General features: G+C 32.5%; 1 protein-coding gene across 1 annotated transcript in view; it reads right to left on the minus strand.

Moving 5' to 3' along the window:
* The window catches only part of LOC134245282 (receptor-type tyrosine-protein phosphatase delta-like), a 50143-nt gene that overhangs the window by 1237 nt on the left and 25530 nt on the right, over positions 1–23376 (minus strand). The window contains exons 17-32 of the mRNA XM_062727587.1: positions 22882–23021; positions 22446–22541; positions 21804–21873; positions 16619–16786; positions 16404–16529; positions 9078–9195; positions 8135–8214; positions 6815–6917; positions 5849–5935; positions 5491–5663; positions 4611–4690; positions 4215–4349; positions 3643–3768; positions 3243–3397; positions 2736–2880; positions 2254–2356 (exon numbers count right to left, since the gene is read on the minus strand). Of these exons, the coding sequence (XP_062583571.1) occupies positions 2254–2356; positions 2736–2880; positions 3243–3397; positions 3643–3768; positions 4215–4349; positions 4611–4690; positions 5491–5663; positions 5849–5935; positions 6815–6917; positions 8135–8214; positions 9078–9195; positions 16404–16529; positions 16619–16786; positions 21804–21873; positions 22446–22541; positions 22882–23021 (1905 nt within the window). The remainder of the gene's footprint in view (positions 1–2253; positions 2357–2735; positions 2881–3242; positions 3398–3642; positions 3769–4214; positions 4350–4610; positions 4691–5490; positions 5664–5848; positions 5936–6814; positions 6918–8134; positions 8215–9077; positions 9196–16403; positions 16530–16618; positions 16787–21803; positions 21874–22445; positions 22542–22881; positions 23022–23376) is intronic.

Consider the following 23376-nt stretch of genomic DNA (forward strand, 5'->3'; position numbering starts at 1 on the left):
TCCAATGAAAAGACTTGTCACAAAGAATACATATGTGAAATATAAAAGTCCTAGTATCTACCGTTCAAAAGTTGTGACCAAAGTTAAAGTTTTTTTAAAAGTAGTTAAAACTCTAATGTCAAGGTCAAAGGGTAAAAGTTGTTGGTATCCAATGAAAGGTCTTCTCAAAAAGATTACATATGTGAAGTACGAAAGCCCTAGCCCTCACCGTTCAAAAGTTATGGTCAAGGTAAAAGTTTTTTCATAAGTATGTAAATCTCCAAGGTCAAGGTCAAAAGGTCAAGGTTGTTGGTATCCAATAAAATGTCTTGCAAAAGAAATACATATGTGAAATGTAAAAGTCCTAGTATCTACTGTTTAAAAGTTGTGACCAAGGTTAAAGTTTTTAAAAAGTAGTTAAAACTCCAAGGTCAAGGTCAAAGGGTAAAAGTTCTTGGTATCCAATAAAAGGTCTTCTCACAAGGATTACATATGTGAAGTAAAAAAGCCTTAGTTCTTACCGTTCAAAACTTATGGTCAAGGTTAACGTTTTTTCATAAGTACGTAAATCTCCAAGGTCAAGGTCAAAAGGTCAAGGTTGTTGGTATCCAATGAAAGGTCTTGCCACAAACAATACATTTGTGAAAAATGAAAGTCCTAGTACCTTCCATTCAAAAGTTGTGGCCAAAGTAAAAGTTTGAAATTTCTGTGTAAAAGTGGGTCAAACTCCAAGGTCAAGGTCAAAAGGTCAAATTTGGTGGTACCCAAAGAAAGGTCTTGTCACAAGGAATACACATGTGAAATATGAAAGTCATAACTCTACTAAATCAAAAGTTATGGGCAAGGTTAAAGTTTTTGTGACGGACAGACTGACAGACGGACAGACTGACAGACGAATGAGATTTAATGTCCCCTCGCTTTCGCGAAAGCGGGGGACAATAAGTAGCCTCAGGTGCCTGTTATTCCAGCATTAAAATGACATTAAGGAGGAGTTGTGGATTAGAGATGTGTACCCCAAAGTAACAGACTCATTACTATATGCCTACATGTGCCACTTTTAAAGTTGGAAAATTGACAATAAGAATATATCATATAATTTTATATCCATAAATTTCTGTATTACACATTTCTCTCAAATAATCACATTTTTTTCTAAACTGTACTTAATAATGAACATCTTTTAATTGATTGTTATAAAGTCAAATTTACATCAAGTCTTCATTACATTTTTATAGCTAACAACTTTTATATTTCTTTTTTACTTGTTTTATTTCTACATTCCATTTGTTTGACATGTTTTATTAGATTCTTTAAAAATATAACAATTATATTTTGTATTTTAAAAAAAAAGGTTTATATATATTAAACAAATAATTAACTATGTTCTTAAATTTAGGTAAGCTATTTCTTGTAAGATCTTTTTATTATTTCAAAAATCCAAAAAAATATAGCAATTTTTATTTTTGTCTTTAAATGTACAAAAAAAAAAAAATCTATTGTTATTTGCAAGTGGGAATAGGTGGAATTGAGATTTTGAAAAAGTGGGAATAGCTAGAAGACACCAATTTTTTCAATCTGGGACTTATTAATTTAAGAATGCATCTGAGAGATCCATTAAATAAATTGTTGGGCAAATTCCTTCATTAGATTTTATAACTAGATTTTTAATAAAGTCTAACAGATAAATTCCCTGAAAAGAAAAAAATAATATAGCTCAAGCATCTTTGCAAGTATTATGCTTACACACCATGCAAATTGCCTAAAGGCATTTAAATTCCAATTGTCTTTAAATTCACAAATCATTATTTTAATATAATATATATCAAAGTATTATTTATAAACTCCTTTTATCTTAAAAATACATTTTGCTGTTTACTTTCACATAATTACAAAGTAATAGAAGTAATAGAAGGTACCTGCATAAAATGGTTTTAATCAGCTTGGATAAAATGAAGGAGGAGAAAGGTAATGTAATGCAGTAAGCTTGTATTTCATTCTTTGTTAAAGCAATTTCGATATATGATCTAGTTATAATTAGATTTTAATCTGCATAATAATGTACTTCAAGTAAAATCAATTGTTTTTTAAAATCTATTTGTTGATGTTTTTCTTTGCTTTTTCATGCATAATATCTGTATAAAACAGTTTATTAAAAGTCATTCTTTCAGCATAACAGCATGCAAAATGCAGAGATGGTAAAAATTTATGAATCAGAGAAGGGAGAGGGTTCCTGTTGCAATTTGTATGCATGCTTTTTTAATAACGACATCTCACCAAACGCCTGGTTTTCGTACAGACATTCATCTCCCCCCTGCTCTTGTTTTAGTTTTCTCTCAAGATAGTCCTTCAGACAATCATGGATGAAAATGTATTGTTGCTGTAAAACACACACCACACCATTAGTATCTTACATTAGTATCTTACCAAACGCTCTGTTGACATTTTCATAGAGAAGATCTCCTTGCATTTCTTTTCTCTTTCTTTCCACGTAATCACGAACACAATCATGGATAAACACATATTGTTGCTGAATCGAAAGGTTTATATTGATCAGACTATAATCAAATCATTAAAATAAACATATAAATTCTGATTAATTCTTATTATCGATAATAATAATCTCAATCCTAATACCTCAATTCTCCTTTAAATTCATCACAATTGCAGTATTATTTTTTTGCTTTTTGAATTAGAAAATTAAATCACTTTCATTTTTATATTATTGCTAAAATTTCAAGACCAATAATAAATCAAACCTCTGTCTGGACCATGAACATGCGGTGCTCTCTGAGATTCAGGACAAGGTCAAATATGTCAATGGAGTGGTCAAGGTCATGTTCATCTATGACCTGAAACAGGTGATCTAGGGCACAATAGGTCCCAGTCCTCCCAACTCCCGCACTGAGAAAAACAAAGAAATGAGAAAAAAAATAAGTATATCATTAATATACAGAAACAGGTGATCTAGAGCACAATATGTCCCAGTCCTCCCAACTCCAGCAGTGTGGAAAACATAAAAAACACATACCAATGAAGTATATAATTAACAAACAGAAACAGAGAATCCAGAGCACAGTAGGTGCCAGTCCTCTCTACTTCTCCATAAAAAAACACGAATCAATGAAGTCTACTGTTTTGTTTACCTTACACAATGTTAAAAAAACCCAAAATACACATTTACCTGCAACTTTCTTTAAATTGGAAATCATGAAGATCTTTATGAAAAAAGATCCCCGAGCATTTTTTTCATTATTTATACTTACCTACAGTGGACCACGACAGGACCGTTCATGTCTGGAGGGCGGATGTGGTTCCTCACATTTTTAATGAAATCAATCATGACATCATTTTGAACATTCGCTGAGAAATCTTTCCACTGTAGGAAATGGAAATGTTTCAGGGTCCGCGTAGTATCTCCCTAAAAAGAAAAAAAAGCATCACATATAATACTCCATCTCTTTTGATAAAAATTTTATATTAGTTATCTTCAGAATGCATGTTTTCAATATAGGAACATTCCTACAGTTATTCCACTCAAGGAATTACAAGCATAATTGCTATTTTATAAACTGAAAGAAAAATAGTCAATAATTGGCCAGCTTGAATAAAATACATAAAGCACTGTAAGAATGTAACAAAAGAATTCTGTGGAATTGTAATTACCAATTTAATCTTGAAGATTCTGAAGTCGTAGAAGTTGACGGTGGAACATGAGACGGTCTCCACCACTAAATCTCCGTACTGCTTTGGTTCTTTAACATTTTCTGGCCAGTACATCTCACATTTCACCTGGTAAAATAAAGTGTTTTTTTTATAAATCTAAATTTACTAATTTTCAATCCATACAACTGATGCAAAATTCTACAGATGGATTGTTAGTAATCATATTTATTTACAAATGAAACATATGGAGATGGCAAACATTATTCAAGATCAAAAATCCATAAAACAATACAAAACAGGAGCAGAGCAAACACGGACCTCCAAAACAATAAAATAATTTAAAAGATCTACACTTAAACTTCAAACATAGATATATTACAGTGTGTTGTGAGAAGTACCAAGTTCTTTTTCCTTAGTATCTTTAAATCTTAGAATTCTGGCTGCCACTAATGTATACCTACCCTGCCCTCCTATTTATACAGTGTTAACAACACAATGATAGAAACATTCTGTTTATCTCTATATGTATAGACACATTCTGTATATTGTTATATGTATAACGTTTAACCTACCCTGCCTTCTTCTTTACAGAGCGTTAACATGACAATGATAGATACATTCTGTTCCCAAATCATTCTCCAGAAATCATCAATAGTTCCAGGAATTGGGCCCTGAGTGGCAATGTACTCTCTCTCTGACTTGTAACCCTGTCAATTATAAATTAATTATACAATAACATTAGAATATCACAAGAGTATTCACATTAATGGAAACTGAATGTCATGAAGTAAACATTTTCTTTTGATGGCAAATTTTCCCTGCTTTAATTTCTTTTTTGAGAGTAGTTAACAAAATTCAATAAATTGTCAGAATCTTTGTCTATGGTAGGTTTGATGATCATCATAATTTTAACATATGTAATACAAGATTGAAAACATTTTTGACTTGATGATAACATTATCACATACAGGTAGATAATTGGCGTTGATGAAATCTGTAGACGGATCATCATCTTCTGTCAGCTGTAACTTCACTCGAGTCACGTCAACTAAACACAAAAGTAACATTTTTAATTTATAGCTCACATTTACATAGCTGAATTGTGTAACTTAAATATACAACATTCATTTAAACTGGCACTGAAGCAAAAGTAAACTGAAGAAAACATTTCAACATTTTATTAATATATGAGTGAATAAATTGAACTTGAAATTGAAAAAATGAGTTTCAAGGAAAGTAACCTTAATTAATCAAGGAATGACTCTAATTTTTGGACAAATTATTTGATTATAACCTGGTAGGATACTTATAATCCGCGAAGCGGATTATAAAAAAGCGTAAACTGACCCAAACCAGGTTATAATCGAATAATCTGGCCAAGAATTAGAGTCATTCCTTATAATTTAATTTTAAAATAATTAAACAACCGTGGGTGTAAAATTGTGCTGCTTTTTATGAGTTCAAATTTTCCGCTCAATAATACATCCCTAGTAACAGAAATGATATGAAACAAGGGGAGGTAATAACTGATACACAGATCTAGCAGCCATGATGTTTGTTTACATGAGGTAAGATTGAGCTACTCTTTGAAGTTAAAGGTACATTTATTAAATCTGGAATTTTCCATGAATCCCAAGGACTGGAAATGAGGGGATTGCATGGATACAGATGATTCAGCTGGTTGTCAAGGGGGTGTGTCCCCACACCAAACCAGGTTATTGAGAAATAATTTACATTCCTTTTTGGAAATCAACCAATAATAGACTAGAATACAAACAAAATTAAATTATTACAATACATTTAGCATGTACACAGAAGGATATTAATGATACAGATTTTAGTACGTACAAGGCAGAATATTGACGTATCTGTTTTTTAGCTTGTTACTGTCCAGTTCCGACATCTCCGTTGCGTGTTTAGCACTCAGTGTTTTCAGATCCTCGTACTCTCGGGCAAAATAAAGATTACTGTCCTTGTGTTTCTCTGCTACCTTGTCTGCCAGCTCTCGTAGCCGAATTGGTCTAACAAAAAAAATTGATAAATAAGTCTCATTGATAAAAAAAATGTTATTCAAAGTACATAAAAGCAATATAATTTACGTATCTTAAAACTGATCCAAGAAGGTTAACTTACAGTGAAAATTGAAAACAGCCTCATTGCATGCATATAAAAGTGTTGGGGTTGTTAACAACATTTTAAATTGTACCTTTTCCTGGGGATATTTTTAGGAACTGGGTCTTCCATATCAACAACTGTTTCCAATTTTTCTGTGTACTTGGAAGTTGTACCTAACCTAAATAAAAGAAACTTAACTTTCTAAAAAATTAATAAATTACTTTGGTGACTGTCAACTTTATTTCTATTTTTTTTCTTGTCAAGTAAAAATTATTGATAAAAAAATTGTTAATGCAGTAGATAAGATATATATATGAGAGGTATATAAACAGTGCATAAATTTTTCTTTAATTTTATCATTTTATGAAATAATATAGTAAAAACATTAATTTTTTTTTAAATAAAATACAATCTCAAGCAAAATTTTGCCTTTCTACTGCAGCCCTATCTTAATTCTTTTAACAATTAAATTTCTAAAATATTTGTCAGCGTATAAATTGAATTCAATGTAATTCAGCGAGTACATATTAAAATTCAATACAGTACAAAGCCCTGAAGCTCAGAAGTACAATTAACAAAAATGTGAAGGCATTGGTGACAAAATTGAAATTACTGGGGGTATTTCTTATCTGTGTGTGTTCTTTTTTTTTTTTTTGCACAGAATACAGTGTATATATTTTTGAATATCTTGACAGGTGAAAAGGGGAAGGAAAATAGAGGAAGACATTTTCTTTACAAAAATATATAAACAATAGTATACCTTTTACAATTGTGAAAGTGAATATATTATCACAGGGCTTTCTTTTTTAAAATTTTGTGATCAGAAAACTGTATTATCAACATTCGATGCTCGTGTAAATTGTGTAAATAATAATTTACTTTTTCTTTTTTAAGACACTGTAATAAAAGGAGAAGGGTGGAATAAAGGATTTGATGAAAATTTTTTGTCAATTATCATTGAATATATTACCTTTCTTTTACCTTTTTATGTATTACTTCTGAATCTTCTAAATAAAAAAAATAATGTTATTTAATACTGTATATATTTAATGTTTACCTTCGTCGTTTACTAACCACCACAGCTATAATGACGACGAGAACGGCAGCAATTACAGCGACCACCCCTCCTACAACAGCTCCCACAGGGAATTTTTCTTCAACTACAGTAGACAATGTCAAATCCATTCTAACATTATAATTCAACTAAAAAAATAATTTGACAAGTAACCAATCATAACTAAATAACTTAAGGCTCTTTTCATGAAAATTTAAAATCGTTGATCCTAAATTGGTAAACTCTTTTATTACTGGGCAGTCCTCCACTTAATATCTACCATTGAGTTTGTGTAGCTTCTATGATACACAGTACTTGGTTCATTATGACATATCAATGATGATTATCCTGACTTTATAACCTTTTAGTAATTGACATTAATAAATGGTCCATATACATGTAATACAAATAAAATTTACTTATTTTACAGCGAGTAGGAATTCATTGTGGTACATCAATATGATAGTTATTAGAAACATATTAGTTTAAATCTTATTTTAATGTGTAAATCCTTATGCATTTATGTTCAAAACAGGTACTGATCGTTGTTTGCATTAACAAATTAATACAGTTTGCAATCCTTGATGCTTGACAAATGTTTGTCTGGGAAAGAATTTTAATTGAAAATAGACTTTCTCCAAATTATTTTTTTCTGTTCAATCATCAAAAATATATGCAAGATTCAGCATCCCAAAGTGCAGAACCTGGCAATAAGCGAGTCATAATTTCATTTTTCCACTATTATATATATATATATATATATATATATATATATATATATATATATATATATATATATATATATATATATATATATATCATTGAAAACTGCATTTTTCTAAAATATTACTACATTATTTGTTGCTTGTTTTTTATTATTGACTAAAACATCATAAAATGTTGAATTCTTTGCAGTTTCTTCACATTATTTCAAAATAATTTTATCAGTAGGCATTGCAGTGATTTCACAGGTCAAGTGCGAAATTAAAATTTTTCTCCAATTTGTTAAGAAATCATAGTAATTTTTGGTTAGAAATTATTGTCTTCACAATTTCATAATTTATTCTCAATGATGCATGTATCATTTTGTTTATCATTTTTGAATTTGAACAATGCATGATTCAGTGCAAAAATCATGGAAATTGAGCTAGAATTAACCTCACAACAATTTTTTTTAATAAAAATTGGCTTTTCAATGAAATATGAATTTAAGTGAAGGCTTATAGGTTCTACAGGAAATAGTCTTTTGTCAAAATTTTAAGCTTCCCCTACTTTAGCTATGCAAGTTAGCTACATGTAGCTAAACAAAGGCTGAATACATACCTATTATTTTAATTGTGGAATATGGCCCATATTGCACCGAGTGTGTGCATCCTCCATTTGTACAGGCAAATAAAATCACCCTAGAATTATACAAAATTGGTTTACATAACATGTTTACATCTACTTAAAGTTCACATGATTATTACAATTTTAAAGATCACATAAATTATGAAAACTATTTTAATTGATCAATTATACACTGTACTGCAGGAGGATCTATTTATTTTTTCCTCCAAAATAAAAAAAAAATCTTTGCCTCTTTCAATAAAGAAGTATCTGTTTAATGGTAATAAATTGAAGCTGAACAGAATTTGTAAATGGTCTTTATCCTCCAGATTTTTTTATTCATTTGCAACATCAGAATTTGTCCTCTGTGTAGAATGATGGATGTATGCAACATAGTGACCATTTGAAAGAAATTTACAACTGTTGCACAGGTTAGTGTTAACTGTTGAACATGTTCACTGAATAACGTTGTTTATTTCTTAAATGTTTACATGTATTTTAGCATCATAAAAATACAAACGAGTAATTTAGTTTTGCGAGTAATGCTTCTTGCGAAATTACCCAATAATTAATTCCTCTCTAATAATTAGGAACTGTAGATACCTAATTATTAGAGAGGAATTAATGATAGGGTAATTTTGCAAGAAGCATTACTCACAAAATTAAATTACCGGGGTACTCTTTTTTATTTTTATGATGCTAAAATACATGTAAACTCTCTTGATAAATCGTTCATTTGCTAATAATTATTCTCGTGATTTGAGGTTAAAGAGCTATTTCAAGATAATAAGTACTCGCAAAAAATGAGAAATTTACAATACATGTATTACATTGAAATTGATCCCTGGTCAATTTCTGCAAGATTGAAAAGTAAGAACTAACAAGACTTGCATTGTTTTTAATATTTTGACTTTTATTTGAACAGAAGAGCCCATACCTGTATGATTGCCCAGAATTAAGAGGACCATTGCAGTATACATTAGAACCCTTTGAGAAACATTCTGTATCTTGTCCAATGGTAAATTCTGATAATGTTGATCTTTTCCTTCTGGATCCTACAAAAATATGAAGCCTTAATTAAAGATGACTAATTTAATTTTAGTTGTAACACGTATATCATTTGATCGGGTAAAAGATTTGATCAATTTTGTCTACAATAACTTCGCTACATCACAATCATCGTCAGAAACCCACGGGTGATCTCATCTTTTACTTATCACCCGTGGGCAAACTCACCGAAAAATCGTCGTATGTAATTAAATATGCATGGGTCATTTGATTGGCCGCATCACAGAGTCGCGATGCGAAACAACAAATCACAGTTCACGTTACATATGCATGTTCAGCATTGCCAAAAACATCATGAAAAACTCATTCCGTAGTTAACACAGCTGATAAATCTGAAGTACTCCTTCATAATATCTGAAGGATATTAATGTCAGTGACCTGTACGAATTGACTTTCATTGTTTTAAATCAAACTTCGCAGGTTTTAACGAGCGTCAAAATATTTACCATAAATAGCAAAGTAATAAACATATTTTTCAAAATTGAAGAGTTCCAACTTTCTGATTGGTTGACTAAAAACAACAAATTAGCATATTTTACGGCGATATTTCAGCGAGTTTGCCCACGGGTGATAAGTAAAGACGAGATCACCCGTGGGTTTCCGACGATGCATCACAATGAGTTACCACAACAAGAGGCCCACGGGCCTTATAGGTCACCTGAGTATCATGTAACAACTTTCCAGCGATTGTATTTGGTTCGTGTTTTAATCCAAAAGCCATGAAATTCACAAATTTGAAGGAGGAACCATTGCTTATCAAAGGGCAGATTTCAAAGCATTAATTTATTTTTAGTCAAAGTACCCGCCTGGTACCCCTGACCCAGCGGCCCTGAAATTATCTATTTTGAAAGAGGCCCCTTTCTTCATTATAAGGCCAGCATTTTTTTTTATGCTTAGGTTTAGTTATGAACGTGAGAATAAAGAAGTCCCGAAGGAGAAGGAAATAAAATTTTTTTTTTGATAAATCAATTATTAACATTTGTACATTCTTTTTTTATGCTATTCAAATAGGCTCCTTACCACTGGACACATAATGCTTTAAAACAAATAGGAAAGTAGAACATTTAATTGCTTATTTCATCATCTGCCAGTTTGGGCCAGTTATATAAATTCTGTGATGTTGGTCAAAATATATTTTAAAAAATCAATTCTTTAAAAGTCTTTCAATATATCTTCATTTTTAGCTCACCTCAACGAAGTTGGGGGGAGCTTATGTGATACCCTCGGCGTCGGCGTCGGCGTCCCAGGTTAAGGTTAAGTTTTTTGGAGCAGTTTTCTTTTTAATTACTTCTGTGTCCTATACTGATTAGACATGCATGGAAGATGGTTTTAGTGTGTTTTATTATACCAGACAAAGTTTCAGATGCTGCAATTTCAGCAAAGGAATTACCAGGTTAATGTTTTTGGAGCAGGTTAACATTTTTGGTGCAGTTTTTGGTGTGGGTTTCATTTCCAAGTAACTATAAGCCCTATGTTGACCAAACTTGCATGGATGATACATCTAAGGATGCATACTACCGGGCTTGCTTCGGATGCTGAATCTGACCTACATTTTCCGGTTGAGCGAACAGGTTAAAGTTTTTGGTGCAGGTTTCATTTCCAAGTAACTCTAAGCCCTATGTTGACCAAACTTGCATGGATGATACATCTAAGGATGCACACTACCAGGCTTGCTTCGGATGCTGAATCTGACCTACATTTTCTGGTTGAGTGAACAGGTTAAAATTTTGGTGCAGGTTTCATTTCCAAGTAACTATAAGCCCTATGTTGACCAAACTTGCATGGATGATACATCTAAGGATGCATACTACCGGGCTTGCTTCGGATGCTGAATCTGACCTACATTTTCCAGTTGAGTGAACAGGTTAAAGTTTTTGGTGCAGGTTTCATTTCAAAGTAACTATACGCCCTATGTTGACCAAACTTGCATGGATGATACATCTAAGGATGCATACTACCGGGCTTGCTTCGGATGCTGAATCTGACCTACATTTTCCAGTTGAGCGAACAGGTTAATGTTGTTGGTGCAGGTTTCATTTGCAAGTAACTTTAAGCCCTATGTTGACCAAACTTGCATGGATGATACATCTAAGGATCGCGGCACACTACCAGGCTTGCTTCGGATGCTGAATCTGACCTACATTTTCCGGTTGAGTGATTAGTTAAAAGTTTTTGGTGCAGGTTTCATTTCCAAGGAACTATGAGTTCTTTAATGACCAATCTTGCATAGATGATACATCTAAGGATGCATACTTCCAGGCTTGCTTCGGATGCTGAATCTGACCTACTTTTTGTGGATGAGTGAAAATGTTAGTTTTGATGCATGTTTCATTTCCAATAAACTATGAGCCCTATAATGAGCAAACTTGCATGGATGATACATCTAAGGATGCACACTAATGGACTTGCTTCGGATGCTGAATTGGACATACATTTTTCAGATAATAGACAAGGTAAAAGTTATGGTTGCAGTTCTATTACCAAAAACTATAAGGCTTATAACATTGTATAAACCAAACTTGCACAAATGCTGCATCAAGAGATGAAAACTCTCAAAATTGCTTCAGATGCTGGATTTTCATTACATTTTCATGAAGAAGAAGTAGTTTAAATTTTTTATGTAGGTCTATTTCAAAGTATCAGATCAAAATCGCTTTTAAAAATATTTTCATTTTTGGAATGTATACTTTTTGTTGGTTAATTGTGTGACTTTGCCTTACTTAAAGACAACATTCGTTGAGGTGAGCTCTGTAATCTCTGATTACCTATGTTTTTAATATGTGTTAGGTGAATGTGTAGACATTGTTCTAAAATTTACTTGATGCCTAAAATTATAATTCCTATCATAAAGCAGACAGGGAGTATTGCGGAGTAGGGTGAACATTTTTTCAATTAAGTGTAAAATAATTTTTCTGGCTGATACAAATGAACTGATACTACATGCCTGTATATATTTGTATATTCTTACCTTTTAATAGTTGATTTTTTTTTTTATTTCTTCGGGTTATTGTTTATTTCTTCCTCAAATGGACTTAACTTCTCCCATAGTTTTATTCATTACATCTATCGTTAAACTGGGTCCGTAGGACAATATCATTTTAACGATAGAACATTATATCTACTGATGCATAAGCAACCCTTTTCTGAAGAATGATACTTAGACTGTAAGCTATAACAGAGACCTAAACAATGTGGAACACTTCTAGTATACCGGTCCCCATAAATATGGCGCTAAAATAGGTGCCGCCGAAGGCGGTGTACAATATATAGACGATCGCGTGAGCGATCGACAAAATCGAAAAAGAAGCCACAAATTGCAAATTTGACCCCAAATTCGTGTTCCTTGTGAAAAATTGAGTTTAAAAAAACTGGTTTTTAAACACAGTTTTTTAAATGAGAATTAAAAGCTTTCGTAAAAAAACGTACTTGTTTAGGAAGTAAATCTCCATCTTGCGTTGTTTAGGAATGTAGCCACATGATCAATTTTTGACGTAATCTCATAAATATTCATGAGATGCGTCACTTGTGTTTTGACGTAACTAGAAAATTGACCCGTCAGCAAGGGCCCCGCCATGGGGTAGAATTAAAAGGGTGCAGCTTATGGAATGATTAAAAAATGTACGTAGAATAAGCAACAGAAACTGTATTCTTAAATTTTCATGATAATTCCTGAATATTCAAAAACCTGAAAATAATATCCTTGTATTTACATTTGGCAGTAAAGAACAACTTAACATTGAATGTATATTTAAACAATTATGAAGCTTGTGTTATATAAAATGCCAGCCTTCAATGAATGCAAATATCTTGAAGGCTTGACCTTAACTTCAAACAAACAGCAGTTGAAGACAAAGGTTTTCATTAATCTTAAAGTGACAGACAAAGAAAAGCCTACTAAATTTTCTGCAGCAGGCTAGATAATTAATCCCAAGGGATTAACTGTACCTCTCTCATCATTTTCTTCTAAAGTTACAATAAGAACTTTTTTGTATTAATGATAGAATGGGGTTTTTATACAACTACCTTAAAAATTATTAATATTGTTGAATTAACATAAAATGAAAAAAAGTAAATCAAAAAAAATCTTCTTTAATCTATTTCTTGTTTTTAGAATTCAATGAAATCATAACTATTAAACAAAAATAAATTATAAAAATTTATATTTAAATCCACATTTCAGAGTGTTCGTAGCATTCCAAATTGACTTAACTTCAAAACAAACTTCATTTGCAGACAGAGGTGGTAATTCATCTCAATGTGACAGATAAAGATAATGCTCTGGATTTTCTTCAGGAGGAAAGCTAATTAATCCCAAGGGACTCATAGAAGCATTCAGATTACAATGGGAACATCTTCAGCAGTTATCTCTCTTTGCCAATGCATTCTTGTATAAAGTTAAGGAATCTACCCCACCACCCCAGCTCCAAACCAGGGGACATAGAGAACCAAACTTAGCATCAAAATATGTATTTCTGCCTACTGAACTACCTTACCAAATTTGTACTTGATTGGGCAACCATAAAAAAGTTGCCCATTCATTCTTATGCATAGTTAAGGAATCTACCCCACCACCCCAGCTCCAAACCAGAAGACATGGAGAACCAAACTTAGCATCAAAATATGTATTTCTGCCTACTGAACTACCATACCAAATTTGAACTTGATTGGGCAACCAAAAAAAAAGTTATTAGAAAAAAACAGAAAATTTGTGGACGGAAGAGTGACAGACGGACAGACAGACAGACAGACAGACAGACGGACGGACAGACAGAGTGATTACTATAGGGCACCCGCAAATCCTTGCGGGGCCCTAATGAAGAAATGCCTGATAGGACTCAAAGTGCAATGCTATTAAAATTGCGTGATTTTTGTGAGAAATACAGGGATTTAACAAATGTTAGCTAATTACTTATCATCAATGGATTGAATTGTGCATCATTATCGATTTGAAAGGAAAAATATTCTTAATATTTGGACATGATTAGGAGGTAAGGATATCGAGCTGCAGTTAATGGTAAGTCGCTTTTACAATAACTTGCCTAAACTTAGCGCTGAAAATCGTCATATTTCGACAATAGAGTTGATTTACCCGAACTTTCATTTCTTAAACTTTCCTGTTCTTTGTAAAGCAAAAATTTCATGAACTAAACCAAAGTGTAAGATATCGGCACGATTCGACAGGCTGATCCATGCAAGTTTTTGGTCACTAAAGGCACTCATATAGTGCCTTTTGTGAGCAAAAATTACATAAATTAGCCCTAAGTCAGAAAGATTAGCCTACAGAGTGGATTTATAAAACAACCCCAATTTTGAAAACTAGGCCTATATAACCTAACCCTAATCACTCGATCGGATGCGTTTTGTTGAAGCGAGTGGGAAATTGCGGTTTGTTTACATTCTGCATAGCAACGGCAGGGGAAATAACTGCTCATGTGCAATCGCGTGATTCTGGGGACCGGCATACTAGAAACTTCCCAACAATGTCGCTGGCAATATGCAATAGCTACCACGGGCAGTTTAAAACCTTGGGGAGGAAAATAATTTACAGACAGATACTTTTGAAACGAAAACAAAATTATCTCACCACCCTGTCATTGTGCAACAAAGTCGTCAGCATTTTATTTGTCCTTTGAACGGGTGAAACGTTTTGAATGGCTCTCGTATCGATGAATTTTACACTAAACCAAGCTTTCTTCTCAGATCTAGCTTTATTTACCCGCCGTTTCATCTTAAAACCGTAAGTGCGAGTTCATAAATTTGAAATCTTGATCCCGACTCAAATTTGACATCGGAAAGAAAAAAAATTGTTCATTTTTTTCTGAAAATTCAAAACCTTGAGTGGAGGGTTTGTAAAACTGAAAATAAAATAAATCCTGGCCTTAAATATGTAATTATATAATTAGTATATTAACCAGGAGGAAAGAAAAAGATGTTCAAAGAATTCTTGCATTTCACTATATAATCATTAGAGCCCCACCCTAAAACAAAAACCCCTGACCCTGGGGCCATAAAATTCACAATTTTGGTAGAGGCACTCTTGCTCATCATAACTATGTACTTAGTTAGTTTATTTAATACCCAGGAGCAGAGAAGAAGATTTTCAAAGAATTCATGTATTTTCATATATAATCAATAGTGCCCCGCCCTAACACCAGAATCCCTGACCCTGGGGCCATAAAATTCACAATTTTGGTAGAGGCACTCTTGCTCATTATAACTATGTACTTATTTGGTTTATTTAATACCCAGGAGCAGAGAAGAAGATTTTCAAAGAAATAATGCATTTTCACTACCTACTTATTTAGCCCTGCCCTAGCACTAGAACCCCTGACCCCAAGGCCATGAATTTCACAATTTTGGTAGAGGACTCATTGCTGATTACAATCATGCAAACAGTTTGACTGCTTGATGTCTAGAAGAAAAGAAGAAGATTTTTAAAGATTGCATTAATTTTAGTGGTTTTGGCCCCACCCCTCAGGCCCCAGGGGGGCAGGGATCATGAAATTCACAATTTTTGTTCCCCTTCATCCATAGATGCTTTGTGCTAAATTTGGTTGAAATTGGTTCAGTGGTTGCAGAGAAGAAGCTGAAAATTTTCAAATGTTAACGCATGACGGACGTCGCACGACGACGGACGCAAACAGACAGCAATAGGTCACCTGAGTTTACTCAGGTGACCTAAAAACATATTACACCACTTGACGTTACTTTTAAAATATGCTACATATGAAGCCTTTTTGCAGAGGAAAAATTGTTTAATTGTGAACACTGAAATTAAATTATATTTATATTTTATATATTTAGCTTATTTCAACTGTTTTTCGATATAACATAACTTGAGGCAGTTTACGCTTTTTCTTAAAAGCGCTTTGCAGTTTATAAAGCGTAAACTGCCCCAAATTATCTGATATCGTATAACAAAATTTTTATAAGCTTCATTCCTTAATTAACCCTTTATTTTTATATATATATAACTGGTGGAAGTATAGAAATATCTGGTGTCTGTGTCAGGATCTAAAGGAGTGAGACCACAGAATCGAAAGTTTAAAATATATCTTCCCTTATTAAATTTTGCAACATGTCTTCCCTTATTAAATTTGGCAACATTATTAACACCTTGGATAGATAGAAACAGATGTGTGTTAGCATAAAAAATCAAGAAAACAAAATATTTATTTATAGGTAAGAGAAGTACCTCCATTCTTGATTTTGTCCATGTACGTTTGATTTGTGACTCTGTATAATGGAAATCCATTTTTACTGGCATCATGCCAGTTTGGTAGCCCTTCCCAATTTTCTTTCATACTTAATGATCCTTGATCTAAAATTGCAAAGAATTCAAATAAAATTTAAATATTATATATCTAATACATATCTATATCAATTAAGATTGTGATGAGTTTTACTTACCAGTACATTTAGATTCTTCACACACAGTTATTCCAAATAGAACTTGTTTTCCGTTTAAATCATTTCTGAAGAAATCTGTGTTAAGTTCTACTGTGATGGTTTGCTGTGAAGACTTATGTTGACCTGGTACAGTACTTATCAATTCTACATTGTTGTCTATGGGAGGACCTAGTAGTGGAGAAAATGAGGATGATTTCATTCTACTGCTTTATGAAATATTCTAAGGTGAAAGTGAATAAATAGAAGTTATGTCATAAAATGGATGAAAATTAATCATATCATCTGTAAAATTAAGAAGATTTAATTCTGAAAGATGCCAATAATTTTCCACACAATCATAATTATCTCCCCTTCGAAGAAAACATTGGCCCCTTTATTTATACAAACATTCTGTTAACCCAAGAATGCTTTGAGGTAAGTTTAGATGAAATCGACTTAATGGTTCTGAAGTCAAGGATGTGAAAAATTTAACAATTGGAATAAAGACTAGTACGCCAGACAAAATATGACCAAAATAGCACACGATCATTCAGCTCAGATGAGAAAAAATTCAATGCTTACAATGAAATTGTCTAATTTCATAAATCAAAACTAGAAATATGTCCATGAATGAATGCCCTGCCGAGGGTATATTAGTAATGCAACATGATAATTTGTATGAAATTTGATTAGAATACCTTGAAAAATGATGCAGTTAAATTGCTTAAATCAGTATGTATCACCATATGAGGTTTGACACTAATTTCTTTAAAGTAAGGTCCAGGTCAAAAACGATAAAAATGTTGATGCATTTGAAAAGATCAGTATGTATCTGCATATGAAGTAGAAAATTATTAAAAATGGTTTCTTTAAAATTGAATTATGCCAATTTGATAGAGTGAGGTCAAGGTCATATGAAAGGTTAAGGTAAAAAATGTTGACATAGCTTAAATGCTTACATCAATTTAGTAATTAATGTGAGATCAAGGTAAAAGCAAAGTTAAAAAATGTTGATGCAGTTGCATATCCCTCATCAATATGTATCAACATATAAAGTTTGATTAGAAAAATCTTGAATGATTTCTTTAAAACTGTCTTAAACACAATTTGATAAAGGTGAGGTCAAATGAAGGGTCAAAGTCAAAAATGTTGATGCAGTTGAATTGCTTACATCAGTATGTATCAGCATATGAAGTTTGAAACTAATTTAAGAAAAGTTATGTCAAGGTCAAGGTCATGTTGATGCAATTGAATAGCCCTCATCAGTAAATATCAGCGTATTAAGTTTGATAAAAACATCTTGGATGGTTTCTTTAAAAAAGTGAGCTAAACACTCATTTAAATGTGGTCAAGGTCAAACACTAATTAAACAAAAGTGAGGTCAAGGTCAAAAGAAAGGTCAAGGTCAAAAATGGTGATGCAGTTGAATAGCTCTCATCAGTTTGTATCAACATGTGAAGTTTGATAACAATATCTTGAATGGTATGTTTAAAACTGAGCTATGCACTAACTTAAGAAAAGTGAGGTCAAGGTGAAAGGAAAGATCAAAGTAAACTAGAACTGTCCAAACGGGACAAAATACCCCCCGCTGGGTTTTTCAGAAGTAAGTTTTTCCATAATAAAAATATGTATCACACATGAATTATGAAATTTTTCTTCCAGTGACCTTGAAATTTCCCAAATGACCCTGGGTCAAGGTCAAGACACACCCTAACATCATGGGCAATCTTTGTGTGAAATGAGAACCTACTAAGTTTATCCATAAGAAAGATATGGACCGGACACAAATTATGAAATTTTTCTTCCAGTGACCTTGAACTTCCCCAAATGACCTTAGGTCAAGGTAATTACACACCCTTGGGTCATGGGCAATCTTTGTGTGAAATGAGAACCTACCAAGTTTATCCATAAGAAAGATATGGAACGGACACAAATTATGAAATTTTCCTCCCAGTGACCTTGAACTTCCCCAAATGACCTAAGGTCAAGGTCATGACACACCCTAACATCATGGGCAATCCTTGTGTGAAATGAGAACCTGCTAAATTTTTCCATAAGAAAGATATGGAAATTATGAAATTTTTCTTCCAGTGACCTTGAAGTTCCCCAAATGACCTTGGGTCAAGGTCATGACACACCCTTGGATATCGAAAATCTTTGTGTAAAATGAGAACCTACCAAGTTTTTCCATAATAAATATATGGACCGGACATGAACTATACAATTTTTCTTCCAGTGACCTTGAAGTTCCAGGGCTCTCACACCCATTTTTGGTACTGGGGCCGGGGCCATTGAAATTGGGAAAAATGCGACGTTTCTATAAAAATTGGGAAATTTTTACCAGTCATAATTTAAACTTACATCATTGTCGTCTTGCTCTTAGTAGAAATATTTTTTCTACACTGACAACAGTACTGCAGGGGTCAAATTGAACTTTTTGACCACTGTAGTAAATATCAGCAGATTTATTTTTACTATCAAATTGTAATTTTGAACTTTTCCTAGCATTTTTTTCTCCTTATAGTGATTCATATAAGATTTAAATAATTTATTTTAAAAAATAATAATAATTAACCTCTTGGAATCATTTAGGCCGTTTTATTACAGATGAAATCTGAACAGATACAGAGTAAATCAGTTGATTAATTAAAAAAAATCATCTTTATAAATTTAAAATTAAATCATTAAATACACTGGGGATATATTTTTTGGAAAATTACATAACTTTCTTACTCAAGTTGTTTTAGAGATTGTAAATAATTTAATGGAATATCTAACGTTACATTGTATCTGATTGTATTTACCATAAAGAAAGGAGTGGAGGAAATTCGGATTAAAAAAAACGATCGTTTTTGGAAGTAAATTACAGTGTATAAGACAGGTAGCGCTGCAAAATGGATAAGATTATGGGGATTTATAAACTGTAGGAGCATGGTACCTACTTTTTTTTAAATTGTTAGGGAATCTAAAAGCAAAATAGTGAATAAAATACCTGTAGGCCTAGTGCTTCTCATTCAGTCTTGGTAATCTGAATTTTTTACAAGACCTTTTTTTTTCTCACAAAAGGTGGCGAACACAGGTCGCTTTTAACTCGCAATTTTTTATTCTAATTCTCATTCAAAGAGTATTTTCCATTGATTTCGAGCCCTGACATCATAGATCTTCACATTCTGCGACATGTTGTGAATGAACAAGTACCTACTTTACTACAGACGGCTTTCGTTTTCATACTAAACTGGTTCCAGCATATAAAACAAACTACCAGTTCATAACACGAACGTCTTTCCTTCATATCTTAACAGTGCTTTTACGACTGTCAAAGATATGCTTTTTTTTTGTTACAGTAATAAATTTGAAGCAATCATAAATTGGGAATTTTTACCCTTAAATTTGGGAAGAAAGGTACCTTTTTCACGTTGGGAATGGGGCCGAATATCGGCCCCAATTATAGAGAATCGAGAGCCCTGAGTTCCCCAAAAGACCTTGGGTCAAGGTAATGACCCACCCTAACATCATGGGCAATATTTGCATGAAATGAGAACCTACCAACTTTATCCATAAAAAAGATGTGGACCAGACACAAATTATGAAATTTATTTCTTCCAGTGACCTTGAACTTCCGCAAATGACCTTGGGTCAAGGTCATGACACACCCCAACATCATGGGCAATCTTTGTGTGAAATGAGAACCTATTAAATTTGTCCATAAGAAAGATAAAGACCGGACACAAATTATGAAATTTTTCTTCGTGACCTTGATGTTCCCCAAATGACCTTGGGTCAAGGTCATGACACACCCTTAGGTCAAGGGCAATCTTTGTGTGAAATGAAAACCTACTAAGTTTATCCATAAGAAAGTTATGGACCGGACACGAATTATTCAATTTTTCTTTCAGTGACCTTGAACTTCCCCAAATGACCTTGGGTCAAGGTCAAGGTCATGACACACCCTTGGGTCATGGGCAATCTTTTTAGGAAATGAGAACCTACCAACTTTATCCATAAGAAAGATATGGACCATAGTGATGGGGAATTGGAAAAAAATCATAATCTATTATCGGTAATAATCGGCTGGGCATAATCGATTAATAATCAATTATAATCGAAATTGTGAACTTTAATGAAATTAATACAGAAAAGTTAAAACTTATTCAGATTTCTGTCAGACTTTTACTAAAAAACCATTTACTTACATAAAATATTCAAAAAAGTTTATTGAAATATCTTTTTTTAAAAAGTGGAAAATAATATTTTGTTTACTTTAAACAATATAGGATTTATTTTTTTTTTTTATAAAGTCCATGCAATGGGTATTTTACTGATATTAGTCCCACCTTTCATTTAATACATGTAGGTATTTATGTCTTAAAATTAGTTTTGATTAGTTAAAATTGCAAGTTTTAAAAGTAATTATCCAGAAGTTAGACTTGTATTTATGATTATAATTACGTTTAAAGATTGAAAAGACTAATTATGTTTTCTTTACTTGCAATATTACTGTTTCCTGGTATTAGTCTAACCCCATATTTAATCATGGTGGTAAAAAGTATCAGCAAGACACGGGATCCTTCCATGTTTTCAATGTTCATCACTACTTTTATGCTCTTTGCACTTGGATTTGGTAAGTATGACAATTTTATTTTTTGTTAGCGATGTCGGCGACATTTATTTTATAATCGATTAGTAGCATCAAAGAGCTTCTAACGACCGACAATCGATTGTCGCCGACAATCGTTCCATCACTAATGGACCAGACAAGAATTATGAAATTTTTCTTCCAGTGACCTTGAAATTCCCTAAACGACCTTGGGTAAAGTTCGTGACACACCCTTAGGTCATGGGCAATCTTTGTGTGGAGTAGTAATTTCTAATGTCCCTCCGTAAGAAAGTTATGGACCGGACACGTTTGCACAGACAGACGGACAGCTCAGAAAGACGGACAAGGTGATTCCTATATACCCCCCCAATCTTCGGGGGTATAAAAAATGTTGATGCAGTTGCATAGCTCTCATCAATATCTAAATGTATCAGCATATGAAGTTTGATGAAAATATCTTGGATAGTTTCTTTGAAATTGAGCTTTGAATAGAGATAAATGCAAAGTGTGATGGAAGGACGAAATACAGACATGACAAACACTATATGCCGCGACCATATTCATGGAAGGGCATAATAAACTTTAATAAGAGAGCACAAGAATACTCACGGCCAGCAGGTATTTTATAGGTATGTAGAGCTTCCTTACTTGACATACTCTCATTATTAGTGACATACACCTTTAAAACAAGGAAAACCGTCTTAATTAATTGTCTTTGAAATATAATAATTGTTGAATAATATACATGTAATTTATAATGATATACATAACAATTATATTACTTTATAAAACTCTATATCATTTACTAGTATTTAAATATAAGGCTTAATTAATAAAAAAAATATTGAAAGAAAATTAGAGTTAAGGACAAAAAAAGTAAAGATATTGCTGAAGTTGAATGCCTCTCACTAATTAAGCATCAAGATATGGTAATAATATAGTGCATTTAATATGTATAAGCATATGAAGTTTAAAATATCTTGACAATCAATGAATTATATTTTTTTTAAATTGCAGTTGGTTAAAAGCTAAAAACAGGCTAGGACAGACGATAGAATGGAAGATGGACATGACAACCACTAGTCTATGTACTCCAGGCAGTATTCATGAAAGGGCATATAAACAGCCTTTAATTTATATCATCATGAAATCCCTAAATGTGAATAAGCAATACATGTAATATAAAGAAATTGAAGTCTAAATGATTTCAAAGGAAATTTAATTAAAAAAGATTTTTTGATTATGACTTACTGTTACAGTATATGTTTCCTCTGGTACAACAGTAAAATTTTGTTCAACACGTTGTATTGAGAGGGAGACTGGAATTGTTCCTGTTAAATTCTCGGTCTATCAAAGAAAGAATGTCAAATATTTTAATCTAAGATGAAGACTGCAGTTAAATCCCTTCCTTGTTTAATAGTGATGTCAAATTGGTCAATTTTTAATACTTGGTTACTCAAACGTTTGTTCTGCAAAATAGTTTCATCTAGAAAGATGTTAGTACATGTAGTAATGTGGACATTGACAAATGGATTATGTGTAGCCTGACTGTATGCAATACTTTGTCAAGAAATGAAGTCTAACAACTGGCATTTTCTTAAATTTGATGAAATCTGAAGTCTTCAGTACATGTGAATTAAAAAAAATTATCTTTTAAATAATCATGTAAGTATGTCAAACTAATTACCCCTTGATTTGTGATTGTGAAATGATAGTTTTCTAAGACACCATTGCGGTTCCTCAATGATGGAATATTCCAATATGCATATGCTTCTCTGTAGTTCCCTTCTTTTATATTGACAGTCAAGTTTTCCACTTGTCCTGGTGCTATATGCAAACAAAAAAAAAAAAAAACAGAAAAGAATAGCAATATATATATGTAAACATTGACGCCTCAAAGAGGTTAGGACATAACCAAATCAAAATCCATATCCAAATCTAAATCCAAAATCCACTTGGATGCTATTTAATAACAATATAATATGATTAACCCTAAGAAGAAACTAGCTCCGCCTTTACCTCAAGTTCAGTAATTTGAATAAATGTAAATCAAAACAAATTCGGAATGTCTAACTCCCTATAAAATTATTGTGGCCATACCAGACTTGAAACTGAGAAATAAATCTGAATTGATCTACCTGGGAATATTATGTCAACTGGTAAGACTCAGGTGCCTCAGAGA

This window comes from Saccostrea cucullata, unplaced genomic scaffold, assembly GCF_032062105.1.
Source record: "Saccostrea cucullata isolate Sc308-1 unplaced genomic scaffold, CSIRO_AGI_Scuc_v1 ctg125, whole genome shotgun sequence".
Taxonomy (NCBI): domain Eukaryota; kingdom Metazoa; phylum Mollusca; class Bivalvia; order Ostreida; family Ostreidae; genus Saccostrea; species Saccostrea cuccullata.